Here is an 18,943-nt window from a genome sequence, read left to right as displayed (position 1 = left end):
CTATAAGTATCAATCCAGCAGTCAAGCTCAGGCCGCCGCCCAGGGCCTTTTGCCGGCTCTTTCGCGGGTGCCGCGTGCTCTGGACGCTGGGAACCCGCTGCCCCGGCTGCCCGCCGGCACCCGCCAGCCCTGCCCAGCCTTGGGTTCCGCCCCCTCGGCCCCAGACCAGGCCGAGTCGCCCCTAGCAACAGCAGCCGGGCCAGCTTCCTCGGGCCGCGCTGATTGGCCGGACTCCGGGAGGTGGCGGTGCCGTCACTTCCGGCATCCGGAGGCAGCAAAGGAAGCCGAGGGGCGGCCATCTTGGGTCTGTGAGGCTCGGAGGTGCCGGGGGCGGCGGTGTCGGCGGCCACCGGGCGGAGGCTGAGGCGGAAAGCGAGCCGGAGGGAGAAGAACAGCCGGGTGCAGGCGCCGCCTCCGCAGCCCCCTCCATGGTCGGCGCCCGCAGCCCGCGGGGACCTGTCTTGCACTTCACCTCCTCCACATCCTCCTCTTCTTCAGGGGCCGCCGGCGGCGCTGTGTGGAGGCTCCGGCGCTGAAATCCGCGGCGCGACGGGCGGGGGCGGAGGAGGAGGCGAGGGGGTCCGGGCTCGCGGGGCGCCCGGAGGCCCGGGGACGCCAGTGGGCCGACCCGCAGCCCGCCGCCGCCGGCCCGGCCCCGCCACCGCCGCCCGCGGGGCTCCTCGGCGCGGCCGCCGGGGCCGGGGGAGCATGAGCCCCGCGACCCGCCGGGGGACGGCCCGGGCCCGGCCCGGGATCTAGACGGCCGTGGGGGAGGGGAGCCGCCCTGCCGCGGCGCCGCTCCGGAACCGCCGGGCCCTCGACGCCGCTTCTCCGGCCCCCGGGGCCGCGCTGTTTTGTTTCACCCTCGCGTTGTGCAGAAGTGAAGTGAAGTAAAATGTCCACTAGGACCCCGCTGCCGACGGTGAATGAACGGGACACTGAGAACGTGAGTAACCTAGGCGACTGCCCCGGGCCGGGTCTGCGCGCGCCGTCCCCGGGAGCGCGGCCGCAGCCCTCGCCTCGCCTCGCCTCGCCGCCGGCGGGTCCCCAGGCCGCGGCGCTCTGGGCCCGGTGGACGGCCGTGGGCCCCGGGAGGCGGCCTCGGCGGCCCGTTTCCCGAGCGCGCGGGCCGGGGAAGTGCATCCGCGATTACGCCGGGGGCTCGCTTCGTAGCGAAGCCTGAGGGCTGCAGCGTGGCCGGCCGGTGTCCTGAGAGGCCGGTGGCCGCGCGGTGGGCTCTCCGAGCGTGTGTCGGGTCCCCGCAGCGTACAGGGCTTATTTCCACTGAACTCGCCTTTTAAATTAGGTAGGCAGCTTCGAGGGGCTGTCGGGTTAAAAACACGTTCGTGGTGTTGATTAAACGCAATTGATTGGATCGAGTGGACTGTCCGTTATGCCTCGTTTTTTAAGTTGTCTCGAACTAAATTTAGTGACAGTCACTAAACTAAGTGACAGTCACTAAAACTAGGTGCGCACTGAGGAACCTTCTCGGCCCCCTTCGACGCAACTCCGAAGCTATTCAGAAGTTCTTGGAGAGAGCTAAGACTTTGTCGAGGAGTAGCCTCGTTTCCATACGAATCTGTTGTGAAGGAGCTGGTTAAGCACATTTCAGAGGAGGAGGTGTAGTCAGCAGCCCTGCCACGCACTGCCTAGCGGAGGGCCACCCACTCTGGGCTTAGCTTTCCTCTTTCCCCAAAAGAAGTTGGCTTAGATGAGCTCCTAGGTCCATTCTGGCACTCACATTCTATGATTCTGTAAAAGGAACCTTTGATTTTGTTCACGTAAACCTTTTCAAAAGGCCAGGAACAGCAAGCAGTTTTTTAGGGCCTGACAACTTGTAGTAGAAATTCCATTGGAGAAATGTTGACTCTGTCCAGGTGCATTCTGAACTCTTCTCTAGCACTGGCTTCAGGACTGTTCCAAGCTACCTGGGAGTTATCTTCTGTTAAGAGCAAAAATATCTAAAAAATAACTCATAAAGAAACTTCACTGGCCTTTTATTATAAGTGTTATGAGGTAATTCCTGGCAAGAAAATGCGATCACTTAGGAAAAGCTTCCTGGCTCTGCCTGTTTTCATGCTTTCAATAACGTCCTGAGACCTTGTGGCCTAGTGGTATCAAATGCCTTCATTTTAATCTTTAAAATGCCACTTGTTTGCTGGATAGCTGTCAGGTGATTTAATCTGTTTGTGTAAACCTTGGTCTAAAGTATCCCTTCAGTATATTAAGGTGTGGTATTTAATGCTCTTTAACCTGGTAAATAAGTAGTACGGTGGTGTATGTTCCTTCACCTGAGATGGATTAGAAAGTTGCATAAAAAGTAGTAGAAAATCTACACTAGGTGAGTCAGTGAACTCATTTTCTCATAGATCCTTTGAAGAACCTAATTCTTCATCATTTTGTTGTTCTTCGACTACCCTGTAGGGCGGAGCAAGCAAAAAAGTGAGTTGATTAGCTTTGATCACTGACTTCCATTGCAAAGTCTTACATTGAACCAGAGCAGGAGCTCCATACTTACTGAATAAACTGAAGCCAGAAACAATCATAGCAGGTTTGTGATAATGAAGGATTTACACCAAATGGGTCTTTACCTTGTTCTCTGTTGAATTTGTTGAATTATGGTGTAGTCTTTCTGTGTTGTTAGGAATTACTAACTTTAAAAACAATGTAGGGTATGGAGTATGCCTTTATTCTCATGGAATGTATTTAAAATGGAATTTTTGACAGTGCTAAAATAGAGGTTTGTAGCACATCATTGCATTAATTCACCATGCCCTGTTTTTAACTCCGGTAATGACATGTTTTGGAAGTAGTTGTGTATCTTTTACAGTGTGGTGCCCTTGTGGCAGTGTTACACATCTGGCATATACCATATTATTTACCTACCACTACTGAACTGCTAAGTGTTAGACCTCCTGCCAATCGAGTGATGAGGGTTCAAGAATGAATGGGAGTTCTCAGTCTGTTGGGCAGCTCTTTTGTTAAAGTTGGGTGTATTGAGATAGAACATTCACTCTTTTTAAGTGTACAGTTTGGTGAGTTTTGACAAATGTATAATCACGGAATCACTATCACGGTCAAGTTAGAGGACGTTTCCATTGCCTAAGAAGGTCCCTTGTGTCTCTTTACAGTCAATTCCCTCTCCCTTCCCCCAGCCCCTGGCAACTACTGATCTGTTATCTGTCTCTGTAGTTTTACCTTTTCTAGAACGTTATTTAAATGGAGTCAAAGAGCATATAATCTTGCGTGTAGCATCTTTCACTTGGCATAATGCTTTTGAGTTTTATTCATGTTTGTGTGTGTATCAATAGTTCATTCCTTTTTATTGCTGAGTAGTAAGTAGTTCATTGTTTGGATGTACCAGTTTTTTTTAATCCATTCACCAGTTGATGGACATTTTGGCTGATATGACAAATAGCTTTGTCTTTATATTTTGTAAAAAGACTCTCCATTTTGCTTACCCTAGGAATCTCATTTAAATTTTAAGTAAATATAATTGTGGTAAGAATTTTGCTTATAGATCAGGAGTAATAAAAGGCAGATAATTTGCAAGAAGAATATTATCTTCATGCTAGTACACTACTCTCTTTTCATTTGTTTGATTTCCAGATGTGAGTATTCACCTTTAGCTGATAGGTGTATAAAAAGATAAACTGTTATCAAATCATTTTAAAACTCAAAAGGACTAGTCAAACAGTCAGACCTAATGAGGATGTTGAGGTTCAGAGAGGTGACAGGAGCTGCTTGTGACTATTCACTGTTTAGCAGCAGAGCCTGTACTAGACCTCAGGTCTCCATCTCAATTCTCTCTGCTTTTTTGTGTAGCAGGCTGTTTCTCAAAAGCTATGTACTAATTATTCAACCAGGGAGATGTAGTTGTACCAATACACAGAGTATAATTAAAATTAGACTTTTAAAAATGTTTTGCTATGGAAAATTTCAAACAAGTAAAGAGAATTTAATAAGTATTTATCAATGGTTCTCAACTGGGGACAATTTTGCTGCCCGCCCCCCCCCCCCCCCCCCCGCCCAAGTGGACATTTGACAATGTCTGGAGACACTGTTGGTTGTCACAACTGAAGAGCGTTGCTACTGACCAGAAATGCAACTAAACATTTTACAGTACATAGGACAGTGCCCCCTGGCCCTCAACAAAGAAATATTTGGCCCAAAATGTCAAGAGTGCCAGGGTTGGGAAACCCTGGTATATAGTTAGCCCCCCCATGTACTCAACAGCTCAATGACCAGACTTCTTTTATTTGTTCTCTCCCCAAGAAGCAAGCTCAATACATCATATCATTTCATCTCCAAAGGTTTTAGAAGAGATAAAGCTTCTTTAAAAAATGTAACCTTAGTCCCTTTATCATAATTTTTTAATATCAAATATCCAGTCAGTGCTCGTTTCCTCAGTTGTCTTTTTTTAAAAAACACTTTGTTCAAATTAGAATAAATGTTGTTTCCATGTATTATAGATGGCTAATATGTGAAATAAGATGCTTTTTTAAATTTATTTTTTAAATCCTTCACAGATGAGTCTTTTTAAAAAAAAAAAAAATTTATTTATTTAGTTGCACCGGGTCTTAGTTGTGGCTTGCGGGGTCCTTAGTTGTGGCATGCGAACTCTTAGTTGCAGCATGCATGTGGGATCTAGTTCCCTGACCAGGGATTGAACCCGGGCATTGGGAGCGCGGAGCCTTAGCCAGTGGACCACCAGGGAAGTCCCCAAGATGTTTTTTTTTTTTTTTTTTTTTGGCTGAGTTGGGTCTTAGCTGTGGCATGCGAGATTTTTCCTTGTGGTGCGCGGGCTCTTCGTTGTGGTGGGCGGGCTTCTTTGTAGTTGTGGCGTGCGGGTTTTCTCTTCTCTAGTTTTGGTGCTTGGGCTCCAGAGCGCGTGGGCTCTGTAGTTTGCGGCACGCGGGCTCTCTCGTTGAGGCGTGTGAACTCAGTAGTTGTGGTGCGGAGCCCAGCTGCCCCGCCGCATGTGGGATCCTAGTTTCCCGACCAGGGATCAAACCGGCGTCCCCTGCATTGCAAGGCGGATTATCTACCACTGGACCATCAGGGAAGTCCCCCAAGATGCTTTTTTTTAAAGGCAACAAAAAAGTTTGCATTTTAGTTTATGTTCTACAGTTGACTTGTATAGAGGTCATGGACAAATCCTGTTTGTGTACTGGTAAAATTAGAAATGTATTTTTCACTTACATTTCAAAGCGTATGACACTTTGTAAGTAAGCCTGGGTTATTTGCCAAAAGTACCAGAGGTCCTGGAGGGCTTTGCCAATTTAACAGCTCCTGGTGTGTGTGCACACCATGTACTTACTTATTATTAGTTAATGCAGACAGTCATCAGAATTCCTTATCTCTGTGAAATAAATAAACTGATGGTGTTATTGTCTAGCCAGCTGTTGGTTGTATGAGACTGTTAACCTGTTAAGATCTGAGTGCCTGCTATGTGTATGACACTGTGCTAGGCGCCGTAGAGGATATACCTAGGAACCATATCACTCCCCTGCCTTAGGACTTCCCAGTCCCTGCAGAACAAAGCACCCTGAGCTCTGTGAAACTAGTCTGTAAACTCTCAAACTGGAACAAACAACACAATCACCTGGAGGGCTTATGAAAGCACTGATTGCTGGGCCTCACCCCCAGACCTTGATTCTACCTTCGGGGCCCTAGAGTTTACATTTCTAGCAAGTTACCAGGTGATGTTGATGCTGCAGGTCCAGGAACCACACTTTAAAGAATTGCTATCTTAGTATTCAGTGAAGACTTGCTGACTAAACAGTGTTCCTTTAGATTGTATTGTGACTAAAGAAAAGAGATTTCAATGGTTTCAATAACATTTTCAGTTTCCTTGAGGTTTTTTTTTGTGTGTGTGTGACTGCACTGGGTCTTCCTTGCTGCGCGCAGGCTTTCTCTAGTTGCGGCAAGCAGGGGCTACTCTTCGTTGTGGTGCACGGGCTTCTCATTGCAGTGGCTTCTCTTGTTGCGGAGCATGGGCTCTAGATGCACGGGCTTCAGTAGCTGGGGCTCGTGGGCTCAGTAGTTGTGGCTCGTGGGCTCTAGAGCACAGGCTCAGTAGTTGTGGCGCACAGGCTTAGTTGCTCTGCGGCATGTGGGATCTTCCTCGACCAGGGCTTCAACCCGTGTCCCCTGCGTTGGCAGGCGGATTCTTAACCACTGAACCACCAGGGAAGTCCCAATAGTCCCTGTTATTTTTAATTTCAGAGAGGATTGTTCTGGATTCTGAAACGTAGCCAATTTTTTTTTCATCTGTGCCGGGTCTTAGTTGCGGCACGCGGGATCTTTTAGTTGCGACATGTGAGATCTAGTTCCCTGACCAGGGAATTGAACCCGAGCCCCCTGCGTTGGGAGCACGGAGTCTTAGCCACTGGACCACCAGGGAAGTCCCCATAGTCAAATTTTATCCCTGGAATTTGTTTCCAAGCTGGAAGTAAGAGTCAGGGAGTACAGCCCCTTCTGATCACCATTGGGAGGACTAAAGCAGAAATTCACTTGTCTCACATCCATTTTGAACTTTCAGAATGAACAAGGAGAAAACAAATCTCTTCCTTGGGAATCTCCCAGCTTTAATGTTGTTTTATGTAGGAATTTAAAAAATGTGCTTGGAGTTGGTCTGCAAGTAGTAATAAGGGGTTTGTGCTGACCCACATGGCACCTGCCTGAACAGTAATTGAGAGGGCAGAAGTCGGCACTGGAAGAAAATGACTTTTTGAGGGGGAGTCCAACTTTCAAGCTAGAGTTTTTAGCACTGCACTTTAGTCACCTGAGCTGCTTGGCCATGGTTAGTCTTATACAGTCTTATGCAGACTAGATAAGGCATTGTTTCTGTGGGTTACCTGGGATCTTGGTGTTCAGAGTTGAAGCTTGAATAAAGCTTGAGATGTTTTGTTTGTATTTCTTGCTAATAGTTAGGTGTTGCTTGGGGGTGGAGTTGAAATATTGTGGGGTTTGTATTATGGACATTTTACATGGAAATCTGTATTGGAAGAATTTAACATGAAGTTCAAGTAAGCTGAACCAAAGGTTTTATTCCAGAATTTTATATAACCCCATTCTTTATGTAGTCAGTACCTTTATGACTTCATTGAGTACAGTAGCAGACTAGAATGAGGGTCTTGGAGAGGAGCAGACGTAGAACCATTTCCTAGCACAGCCTTTTGCCCTTAGCCTTGCCATTCTTTGTCCAGAAGAATAATTTAAGCTGGGCAAGCAGCTTTTGTTGTTCAAGGCACTTGAGGTATTTTTGATGGCATTCTATTCACATACTGTCTCCACCTCTTTCCTTGTCTTCCTTCCCTTGTGTAGCCCTTGCCTACCTTAGGCCTGCCTTGGTATTTATAGGCACATGTTAGCTTTACTAGTGGAATGGATTAAAGGAACTTACATTTTCTTTTCTTAAAAGAAGATTGCCTTCTAGACATTAAAGATATTCAATGATAAAGAACCTTCTACATACCATGGTAAGGTATTCTAGTTGCTTTTTCCATTTCTGTTAATTTAGGTCAGGTGCTTAACATTTATATCCTGCTTATTGTATAGTTGTCCTACTTATTACTGCTGTGGAACTAGCCAGTCCACAACTTAGTATTGTAAAACAACAAGTGTTTCATTCTACTCACAGATTTTGTGTGAGGAATTCAGACGGGAATGGTTTATGGCTGGGACTTCAGTTTGGGGGAATAACGAAAGGCTGGGGGATTTGAGTAGCTGGGCTGGAAGATCCACATCCTAAGACCGCTTCTTCACTCACAGATCTGGCACCTTGGCAGGTATTGTTAAAAGGCTGGGCTCAGCTGGGACTTGGCCAGAGTGGCTACCTGGGCCTCTCCAGCATGGAGACTCCAGTGTGATCAGACCCATGAGGCGGCTCGGCGTTTCAGCAAACAAGACAGAAGCTGCTTGCCTTTTATGACCCAGCCTCAGAAGTCACATAGTATCACTTCTGCCATTTATTCTTAAAATGTTAGAGCAGTCATGGGCACCCCGATTCAAGTGGAAGGGACATAGACCTTTCCTTGTAATGGGAGGTATGTCAAAGACTTTGGGCTCATGTTTTCCAACCAGTATAATAGTAACTCTTTGGGTTTATAATCTGACCTAGCATTTTTTGTGTGACCTTGGACAAGTTATTTAACTTCTTCATGCCCCAGTTACCTCATCTATAAAGTGGGATTGGTAGTAGTAATGACCTCATAGGGCTGTTATAAGAATAAGGCCTTCCATGCTGTGGCCTCCCTTACCTCTTTGTCCTCATCTCCTACCTCTCCGCACCCACTACATTCATAGACCCAGGTGTCTTCTTGCTGTTCTTTGAACACACCAGGGACACTCCAACCTCAGTGCCTTGACATTGGCTCTTCTCTTTGAACACTTTTCTTCCAGATAGCCACATGGCCGTCTCACCTTCTACTCTTTTCGAACATCAGCTCAGTGAGTCTTACTCTGACCATCTATGGCCCTCCCAGCCTCCCTAATCCTGATCTAGTTTTATTTTTCCATTGCATTGTTACCTTTAACATATTATATAATTTACATATTTCTTATGTTTATTGTATTTTGTCAGTTTCCTCTGGTATACTGAAAGCTTCCTGAGAGCAAGAATATTTGTTTTGTTTATTGATACTATTTCAAATACCTAGAACATGCTGGTCATTTATTACAGGTGAAGAGTAAATAAATATTGGTCGAATTAGTGATTAAATGAGACAATATGTGTAAAGCATTTAGAATGGTGCCTGACTCATGATAAGTGATAGATAAATGTTAGCCATCATTAGTGGTTTGTTTACTGGTCTATTCATCTCTCATCTCTATGTTGTCATTTCTCTCATCTCTCGTGTCCTGTATCTTCAGCCTCTTCCCTCTGTAGTTCCAATGAATTCATCTTCTTTCTCCTTTCTTAAAACCTCAGATAGCTTTCTTAAAGGGAGGCTTGATGGAAAGAGTCTGGGCTTGGAAGTGAGAGATAAAGTGGGAGCCTAGGACTGTGGTTGAGGGAGAGATTCTGAAGACACTTCTGAGGAATAGTTGACCAGATGAGGAGCCAAAAAGTAAGATTGACAGAACATAAGAGAAATTGGGATTTGGAGTTAGAGGCTTGCATTTGAAACCGGTCTTCAAATACAAGTCACTTAACTATGGGCAAGTTAATTACTTGTCTATGCTTCATTTAAAAAATTTTAATAAATAAAACTTTAATTGATATAATCGACATATAACATTACAGCCAAACAATTCTCCTTGGCTGTCTATTCATCTAGCAGTTTCACAGTTGCTGGTTGCCAGGTCCTGTGTACTAAGAATACAGAGATGAGATAATTCTTACCCTCAGGGAGCTCATTGTCAAGTACTTTAGTGTAGGAATTAACTAAGCTAAGCAAGGGGATGCAAGACAGAGAAGTACCAGCCTAGTCAAGAACATAAAGATAAGAAACTGCCAGCAATCATGATGTCAAGGAACTAAAGCCATTTTTTTTTTTTCAGTGTTAGAGTTGTGAGAGATGAAACTGGCTAGACTTGCAGGTTAAGGGAGGTTCCACCCCCCCCCCCCCCCCCAATCCCCCAAGCTTTTTAAGCTTTCCTTGTGCTGGTGCCTGGCTTGAAATGGCCTTCATCTTTCATTAGAACTCTACTACTTGTCCCATCGAAGACTCCATCCCTTTTTTTCCTTCATCTCACCCAAATGTGATCATACCCTCTGAGTGCTTAGAGCTGCATTGTCCAGCACATGTGGCTACTGAGCACTTGAAATGTGGCTAGTCTGAATTAAGATGTCCTGTGAGTATAAAATATATACTAGATTTCAAAGACAGTATGAAAAAAGGAATGTAAATCTTACTCTTTTTATATTATGTGTTGAAACATTTGGGAATATATTGGGTTAAATAAACTATTATTAAAATTAACCTATTTTCATGTTTTTTAAAAAGTTTATGTTATTTTTAATTTTATTTTTGGCTGCGTTGGGTCTTCGTTGCTGCGCGCGGGCTTTTCTCTAGTTGTGGCGAGCAGGGGCTACTCTTCGTTGCGGTGCACGGGCTTCTTACTGCAGTGGCTTCTCTTGTTGCAGAGCATGGGCTCTAGGCGCGCCGGCTTCAGTAGTTGTGGCACATGGGCTCAGTAGTTGTGGCTCGCGGGCTCTAGAGCGCAGGCTCAGTAGTTGTGGCGCACAAGCTTAGTTGCTCCGCGGCATGTGGGATCTTCCCGGACCAGGGCTCGAACCCGTGTCCCCTGCATTGGCAGGCGGATTCTTAACCACTGCACCACCAGGGAAGCCCTTTTTATGTTTTTTTAATGTTGCTACTAGAAAATTGAAAATTTCATGCATAGCTCACAAATCTATTGGATGGAGCTTGGAGTATTCACTCTCTGATTTTCTCATGGGGCGGAGATTGCCCCTTGTTTCAGTTACTGTTCCCCGTGTTAGCTCCCCAGCTAGATTATGAGTGTTAAAAGTTTGACACCATACTTTTCTATTTCTTTTATCCCCTTATAGTGCCTGCTACTTAGTAAGTGCTTAGCATATAATTAACTGGTCGAAAGCTACCAAGTCAAAGTTTTCTTTAGCCACAATTTATTTGTGCCTTATTCTTCTGAGGATTGGTCAAGTAAATTATTTTTCAGTTTATTTCATTATTATGATAGCTCACTTGCTATGCCAGTAATAAGTGCTTTATTACAAGTGAAACCAATTTGAATTTATGCATATGAACAATAATAGTTCCCCTTCCCTATTATTCATATTTTTGGAAACATTTTCATAAACTCAGCTGCAAAAGTCGTATCTTTGATCTGAACAGTGTGAGGCTGTTCTCTTGCTTATTTATTCCTGTTAATTCCTATATGTCATTTTCCTTATCCTTCCAACAGGTTACTGTTCTAACATTTTAACATATTGTCATGCGTGTACATGTATGTGTTCTTAGAACTGTATGTTTCATACTTTGTGTAAATACTGCATAGTCTCATCTATGCGTCGAATCTGTTGCTTCTAACTGCTGCATAGCACTCTGTGGTATGAGTCTACCACATTTTACCTACTTGCTGAGGTAGACTACTTGCCGCCTCACCCCCCCCCCACCATGCAATGCAGCAATGAATATCTTCGTACATGTACCCTTGTGGAGCTGTGTAAGAATTTCTTGGGGATGTGTAGCTAGGAGTGGACCTCCTGGGTCACAGGAAATGTCAGATAGTGCCAGGTTGCTCTTCTGGATGGCTCTGTCAGCCCACACTCCCGCCAGTAGTGCACAGGGGTTTTTGTCTCCTTGGTTCCTCCAACATTTAGAATTATCCAGCTTTCTAATTTTTTTTGCCAGCCTACTAAAGTAGTTTAATGTGCTACTTCATTATTAACTTGCGTTTCTCTATGGTTTTTAGTATGTCTATATATTCCTTGGCTCTGGGGGCCTTCTGTAAATTGCTGCTTTTCCTTTGTCCCTTTTTCTATTTGGTTGTTGTTTTTTTCTTGTAGATTCTTAGGTGTTCCTTGATTTTCTAGATATTAATCTGATGTAGGTTTTAGACATTGCATGTATCTTCTGTCATCTTTCTATAAGACCCTTATTGGACAGAAATTCTTAATTTTGGTGTAACCAACGTTTGCCTTATGTTTGTGCTTTTGAAGTTTTGCTTAAATGCCTGGCTCACAAGGATATATTCTCTCACATTTCACATTAACCTTTTATCATTTTACCTTTCACATGTAGGTTTTTTAATCCCTCTAGATTAAAAGGGAGCCTGCCTTTTGTGTATGGACTTAGGTAGGGATCTAGTTTTATTTTCCTCTATAGACTGATACAGTGAACCAGTTTTCCTACTGCTATCCACTCAATGGTCCATCCTTTCCCCATTGGTTTATAGGACTGCTTTCATTGTATCTTATGTTCCCATACATTCATGTCTTTTAGCTTTGTATTTTGCTGCATTGGTCTGTTTTTCTGTTGTGCCGATACCCTACAGGTTTTCTTTTCTTTAAAAATTACCATGGCTTTGTAATATATGTAATCTACGTACCTTTATATGTATCTATTGAATTTTTTGTTTTAAAATAATTTTAGACTTAAAATTGCAGGATTAGTACAGAGTTCATGTATACTTTTCACTCAGGTTCTCCTGATGTTAACACTTAGATAACCATGGTGCAGTTATGAAAACCAGAAAGTTAACATTGGTCCGATACCGTTAATGATGACTGCAGAACTAATTTGAATTGTCACCAGTTTTTCTCCAGGGTTCTTTTTCTGTTCTAAGTTCCAATCGAAGATCCCACAATTTAAGTTTGTCTGATGTTTTCTCAAAATTAGATTAAGGTTATATATTTTTGGCAAGAATGCCACAGAAAAGATGTTGTGTCCCTCTCAGTGCATGCTTTTAGAGGGTGCAATGAAAGAGATACGTCTTGTTACTGGTTTTAACCTTGATCACTTTTCATTTCTGAACTTTTTTTTTTTTTAACTTCTTTTTCAAGGCTGACCTGGCAGCCGTGAAATATTCGTCCATGTACACTTTAGAGTAAGTTTAAGATTACTCATAAATTACTGGCTGGAAATTTTAATTGATATTGCATTGAACTTATTGATTAATTTGGGTAGATTGTATAATATTATCTATCTAAGAGTGTAGAATTCCCATTTATTCAGAGTATCTTTTATGTCTTTTATTAAAAATTTAAAGCTTTCTCCAGAGAGCTCTTATATATTCTTAATTAAGTTACTTTCTACCTACTTTCTAGTTTTTATTGCTATTATAAATACTTATTTTTAGTTAAATTTTGTGGTACGTTACTACTGGTGTAGAGAACTGTGGTTATAGGTTGGTCTTGCACCTTGCCAGGCTCTCTCTTGAGTTCTAGTGGTATTTCCAATTCTTTTGGTTTGCAGTTAGATCATATCATCTACAGATAACGACACTTTTTTCTCTCCGAGTTTTTTGGGTTTTTTAAAAAATTTATCTGTCTTATTTATTTATTTTTGGCTGCATTGGGTCTTCATTGCTGTGCGCGGGCTTTCTCTAGTTGCGGCGAGTGAGGGCTACTCTTTGTTGCGGTGCACGGGCTTCTCACTGCAGTGGCTTCTCTTGTTGCGGAGCACCGGTTCTAGGCGCGTAGCCTTCAATAGTTGCGGTGTGTGGGCTCAGTAGTTGTGGCTCGTGAGCTCTAGAGCACAGGGTCAGTAGTTGTGGCGCATGGACTTCACTGCTCCGCAGCATGTGGGATCTTCCTGGACCAGGGGTAGAAGCCGTGTCCCTTGCATTGGCAGGCGGATTCTTGACCACTGCGCCACCAGGGAAGTCCTATGTGGTATATATATATACCACATCTTCTTTATCCATTCCTCTGTCAATGGACATTTAGGTTGCTTCCACGTCCTGGCTATTGTAAACAGCTCTGCAATGAACATTGGGGTACAGGAATCTTTCCCAGTTGTGGTTTTCTCTGGATATATGCACAGGATTAGGATTGCTGGATCATATAGTAGCTCTGTTTTTAGTTTTCTAGGGAACCTCCATACCGTTCTCCATAGTGGCTGTACCAATTTACATTCCCACCAACAGTGCAAGAGGGTTCCCTCTTCTCCACACCCTCTCCAGCATTTATTGTTTGTAGATTTTTTGATGATACCCATTCTGACCGGTGTGAGGTGATACCTTTTTGTAGTTCTATGGCTCTTATATAGACACATTTTTTTTTTAACATCTTTTTTGGAGTATAATTGCTTTACAGTGGTGTGTTAGTTTCTGCTTTATATATATATATATATACACACACACACACACACACACACACACACACACACAAATATATAGACACATTTTTAAAGAAGAACTAATATATATAACATAAAATGGAGTGCATTCCCCATTCACTTTTCTTACTGCCTCTTACATTAGTATTGATATGGCCCCTGTAACAATTTAGTAGTGCTTTGGTTGAAAGTAACTAAACCTTATATGATGGCTTAACCAAATAAGGGTTTATTTTTCTCACAAAAGAAGTCTGGACAGCTTCTAGCTTTGGTTCAGCAGTTCAGTAATATTGGAGCTGGTGGTGTTTAAAAATATTTTTGTCTTTTCTCTCACATTTGAGACCTTAACGGCTGCAGGGTAACTTACATAGCTCTAGTTGTTACGGTTGCATTCAAGGGAGGAGAAGGGAGGAAGGGGCTGTGCTAGTGTACCTGTCTCCCTTTATGAGAAACAAAAAGTTTTCCAAGGACCCCCCAGTAGACTTTCCCTAATGAGAACTGACCAGAACTAAGCCATAAGCTACCTCCAGCTACAGGGAAGTTTGGGAAAACAGGAATTTCACTGGCCATATTGCCTCCCCAAACACACATCTGGCTTCTCTTAGAAATGAAGAAGGGAGGAATGGATATGGAGTAGATACCTACAGTATTTGCTCCATTCCTTAATATTACCTGGCAACTTAAATGTGTTGCAATAAACGGAAGTTTTAGTTTGAAAATGAACACTTTATGGGTTTGTTAACAGTGTTCTCTCTTTGACTTGATTCTGCCTGATTTTTAGTAGCACTGCCCATATTCTAGTTTTCATGGTGGATATAGTGGTTCAGCTCAATTCCTTGAGGAGAAGGAGAAGGATCAGGACTCCTTTAATCTTTTTTTCTTTTTTTTTTTGGCTGCGTTCGGTCTTTGTTGTTGTGCACAGGCTTTCTCTAGTTGCGGCAAGCAGGGGCTACTCTTTGTTGCAGTGCACAGCCTTCTCATTGCGGTGGCTTCTCTTGTTACGGAGCACGGGCTCTAGGCGCACCAGCTTCAGTAGTTGTGGCACACGGGCTTAGTTGCTCCGCGGCATGTGGGATATTCCTGGACCAGGGCTCAAACCTGTGTCCCCTGCATTGTCAGGTGGATTTTTAACCACTGCGCCACCAGGGAAGTCCCTGGACTCCTTTAATCTTTGAGATTAAATTAAACAGCTCTGAGTGCCTGTTGTGTGTTTAGTGCTGCCACAAAAAGTGGCTACTATTATGTAACTTTTTTTTTTTTGGTCCTCAGGTTGTTTATTGTCACCTTAGGAAGAAAAAAAAAATTCATGCATGAAGTAATCGGCTAATAGTACAAGAATTCAAAATTATTTTTTAGAATACTAGGAAATTTTTTCTTCTTTAGGGCCACTGATGGATGCATGGGAAAAATAAAATGAAGGCCAAGAAAAGGCAATTTAATTTGCTTCTGTTTGAGAGAATTTTTTAGTTAAACACAGTAGATTTTAAAATTTCAGGACTTTATGTATCAAACTAAATATACTAAGTTCAATAACTGTTGGAATTTAACAAACATCAGATATTTCAATCTGTTATATGAGTTTACACTCTTACGGGGAAGTACGGGTTTCTTTTGGGTTTGTATTATGATTATTTGCATAAGGGTGTATTAGGTTAAGCTAGGTTATGCTGTGGTAACATACATGACCAAAATCTTAGTGTCTTAACACAGTTTAAAAAAACTGTCAACTTCATTGACTCCATGGAGAGTGATCTCCATTTCCAGGCCATTTGGTCCTGTGACCCTCCATCTTTGGACAGTGCTCTGGGTTCAGGAGAGACCACAGGGCTGGAGTCAAGCACTGGCAATAAATGCTTCAGCATGGAAATTACATGTCACTTTCACTCATATCTCACTGGCCAATCTTAGGCACATGGCTATTGGGAACCTCAAGTGAGGGGAGTAAGTTTCTCTGGGAAGTCAGTGTATTGTGGTGGATAATTGTCTACAACAAAGTAGCCAAATAGAGATAGATACAAGCAGAGTACATCCAGAGCCCAGAGGAAAAGAAATTCTGATGGGATGCAGGGAGAGTCATGGAAGGCTTCATAAAGATGGTGACAAATGACTCAAACATAAGGGAATGAGTAGGATTTTCTTAGGTTTGAAGAGAAGAAAGGGCGCTCAAACTGAGGGAGGATCATGCTAAAGAATAGTGGATGATGTAGCGGGAGAGGAGGAATGGATTACATCACAGAGGGCCTTGAATTCATTTAACATTCACTCAACAACAATGTATTGCACAGCTACTATGTGCCAGGCACTGTTCCAATTTCAGGGAATATCTGATAAGGAACAAAACAGACAAAGATCTCTGTGTTCTCCTGCAGGTTACATGCTAGTGGATGTAGTGCTAAGGAATTAGTTTTTATTCTAAGTAGATCGGAGAGTATGCAAAGGTATAAACTAGATGCCTTTGAATTTTAAGTTTCTGATATTTCTATTTTACGTGCAGAAGACAGTTGATTTGCATAAAAGTTAATATTTTGTCTGTTTAACTGTACCTCACTCTATAAAACTTAATACATGAAGGGCTGAATTTATAAAACATATAAATTAGAAAGTGTATGTTTGCATTTAAAAAGCTTTTTTGACCAAAATTTTGGATAGCAGTATAATTTTAAAAACTATATTTTCATTGCATAAATAGTAAAACCACTTGACGTATACCTCGTGGGAACAGGGACTTTGTTTTATGCACTGCTGTTTCTAACACTCAAAACAGTGCCCAGCTCATATTTATATAACATCTATTATACAGGGCTTCCCTGGTGGCGCAGTGGTTAAGAATCTGCCTGCCAGTGCAGGGGACACGGGTTTGAGCCCTGGTCCGGGAAGATCCCACACGCTGCGGAGCGACTAAGCCTGTGCACCACAACTACTGAGCCCGTGTGCCACAACTACTGGAGCCCACGTGCCTAAAGCCTGTGCTCCGCAACAAGAGAAGCCACTGCAATGAGAAGCCTGTGCAGCACAACGAAGAGTAGCCGCCACTTGCTGCAACCAGAGAAAAGCCCGCGTGCAGCAACAAAGACCCAATGCAGCCAAAAATAAAAATAATAAAATAAAATAAAATAAATTTATTTTTAAAAATCTATTATACATTATCATTTGATAAATATTTGAATGAATGAATAGAAGAAAGAAATTTGGGAGATAAAAATTTCCCATAATTTAACCATGTGAATGTTACAGTGATCAGTATTTTGATATCATTTATTTAGTCATCCCAATATTTATTAAGTACCTGTTCTATGCCAACTGCTAAGATCTGAGGAACAATAAATTACTGTCCCTGTTTTTATGAAACTTACATCTAGTTTGGAAATAAACATAATGGTTACCAAAATTTTTTAAAAACTGTACTCCAGCTGATCTACAAAAATTTGCATTACAATATACCTATTTTGTGTAAAGCCTTAGTGTAATAACTTAGTTGTTATTTTAGTTTTTTCTTTAATCAAGTCCTCGTTTATAATAGGCTATTTTTTAAATAATCTTTTTAAAATTTATTTATTTTATTTATTTTTGACTGCATTGGGTGTTTGTTGCTCTGCGCAGGCTTTCTCTAGTTGGAGCGAGTGGGGGCTGTTCTTTGTTGTGGCGTGCGGGCTTCTCATTGCGGTGGCTTCTCTTGTTGTGGAGCACAGGCTCTAGGCGCATGGCCTTCAGTAGTTGTGGCACGCAGGCTCAGTAGTTGTGGCTCATGGGGTCTAGAGCGCAGGCTCAGTAGTTGTGGCACATGGGCTTAGTTGCTCCGTGGCATGTGGGATCTTCCCGGACCAGGGCTCGAACCCGTGTCCCCCGCATTGGCAGGTGGATTCTTAACCACTGAATCACCAGCGGAGACCCTATAATAGGCTATTTTATAATTTGGAAATTAGAATCTTTTTGTTATAGGAACAAAGTTGCTTAGATTTGTAACCAGTTTGTAAAAAGTCTATTTAACCTAAAATATACATTTACAGTAAAAAACATAGAAATTGTTGTTTGCAATGCAGTATTATGTGATAATTGAATAAAACAGAAGAGAACCTATCCCAAAACCTGGTACATGAGAGACAGAGATTTACTTAGTGGAATACGAAAAAGTAGATAGAAATTAACGTGGACATTCTGAAAAGGACATCTTTTGAGGACTTCAGTTGATGGCACAAATTCTTAAGCTTTTACTGTAAAATACTTGTTTTTCCTTTTTCCTTGATATGAGTGTGTTACAAAGTATAGTTTCTTATGTTTATCACCTAGAATCAGGCTTGTTGTGATCTATACGTAGAGAGAGAGAGAGCATGAGAAACAAGGGACATTTTCCTGGACAAAAAGTTGGAAAAGAGAAAAGAGTGAAAGAGGTTGAAAGTGTCTTTGTAGAGTGTTGTGAGAGTGAGAGGCCTTCCTTGAGCAGGAAGGAGTTAGCAGCCATGAAAAGTAGGCAGTGGGGCATGGCATCCTTTGGGCACTAGGGGAAAGAGGAAGCACTAGGCAGCTGGCTGCTTGTACGTACAGAATTGTACACATCAGGCATTTGTATCTCTCGTACCTTTATATTTAAGATGGTTAGAGGCATATATGATTTGTTTTACCTTTATGGAGTATATTGAGTACTGTATTCATCTCTTCAACAAATATTTGTCAGGGACTACAGAGTCTGGCTGTTTCTTTAAACACATTGTTTTAAATTATCGTTAGCAGCATAGTTTAGAAAGAAGTTGGGAATCTAGGTTCTCTTTGAATTTCTCACTAGTGATGTGGCAGTGAATAAATCTCAAGGTATGCTCATCTGGTGAATGGTGATATTAGCTGTTCTGCCTGCATCACAGGGTGTGTTAAGGATAATATGTGCTGGTACATTTAATAGCATATGAAAAAGTCAAGTTCCTTTTTTTTTTTAATTTTTATTGGAGTATAGTTGTTTTACAATGGAAAAGTTAAACTCTTTACGACTGTAAGGCAGTCCTGTTTCTCTTATTTTATGTTACAGCCACATATAGAAAATATCTTCTTTCTTTCTGAACAGCCAGTTGAATTTCAACACTTGGTATTTCTCTTCTCAGCATTTTCTTGTTTTCCTCATAAATTTATATCAGGTGGGCAAATCCCTTTAAAGTGCCACATGTATTGGGATTAAAATTAAAGCA

At 42.5% G+C, this 18,943-nt stretch overlaps 1 protein-coding gene across 15 annotated transcripts in view; it reads left to right on the top strand.

Moving 5' to 3' along the window:
• The first annotated feature begins 287 nt into the window (after positions 1–287).
• The window catches only part of MARK3 (microtubule affinity regulating kinase 3), a 107,183-nt gene continuing 88,527 nt past the window's right edge, over positions 288–18,943 (top strand). For 6 of the 15 annotated variants that reach the window (XM_082450997.1, XM_082451001.1, XM_082450998.1 and 3 more), the window contains exon 1: positions 289–946. In XM_082450997.1, coding sequence (XP_082307123.1) covers positions 896–946 — 51 coding nt within the window. In that variant the 5' untranslated portion in view covers positions 289–895. Of the gene's footprint in view, positions 947–18,943 lie in introns of all 15 variants that reach the window. The other 9 variants (XM_082450990.1, XM_082450988.1, XM_082450986.1 and 6 more) reach the window with 3 other exon arrangements.

The sequence above is a fragment of the Balaenoptera physalus genome (assembly GCF_965194825.1).
Source record: "Balaenoptera physalus genome assembly, chromosome: 2".
Classification (NCBI taxonomy): domain Eukaryota; kingdom Metazoa; phylum Chordata; class Mammalia; order Artiodactyla; family Balaenopteridae; genus Balaenoptera; species Balaenoptera physalus.
The sequence above is the reverse complement of the archived record's forward strand: the minus strand, read 5'-3'. Positions and strand labels throughout refer to the sequence as shown.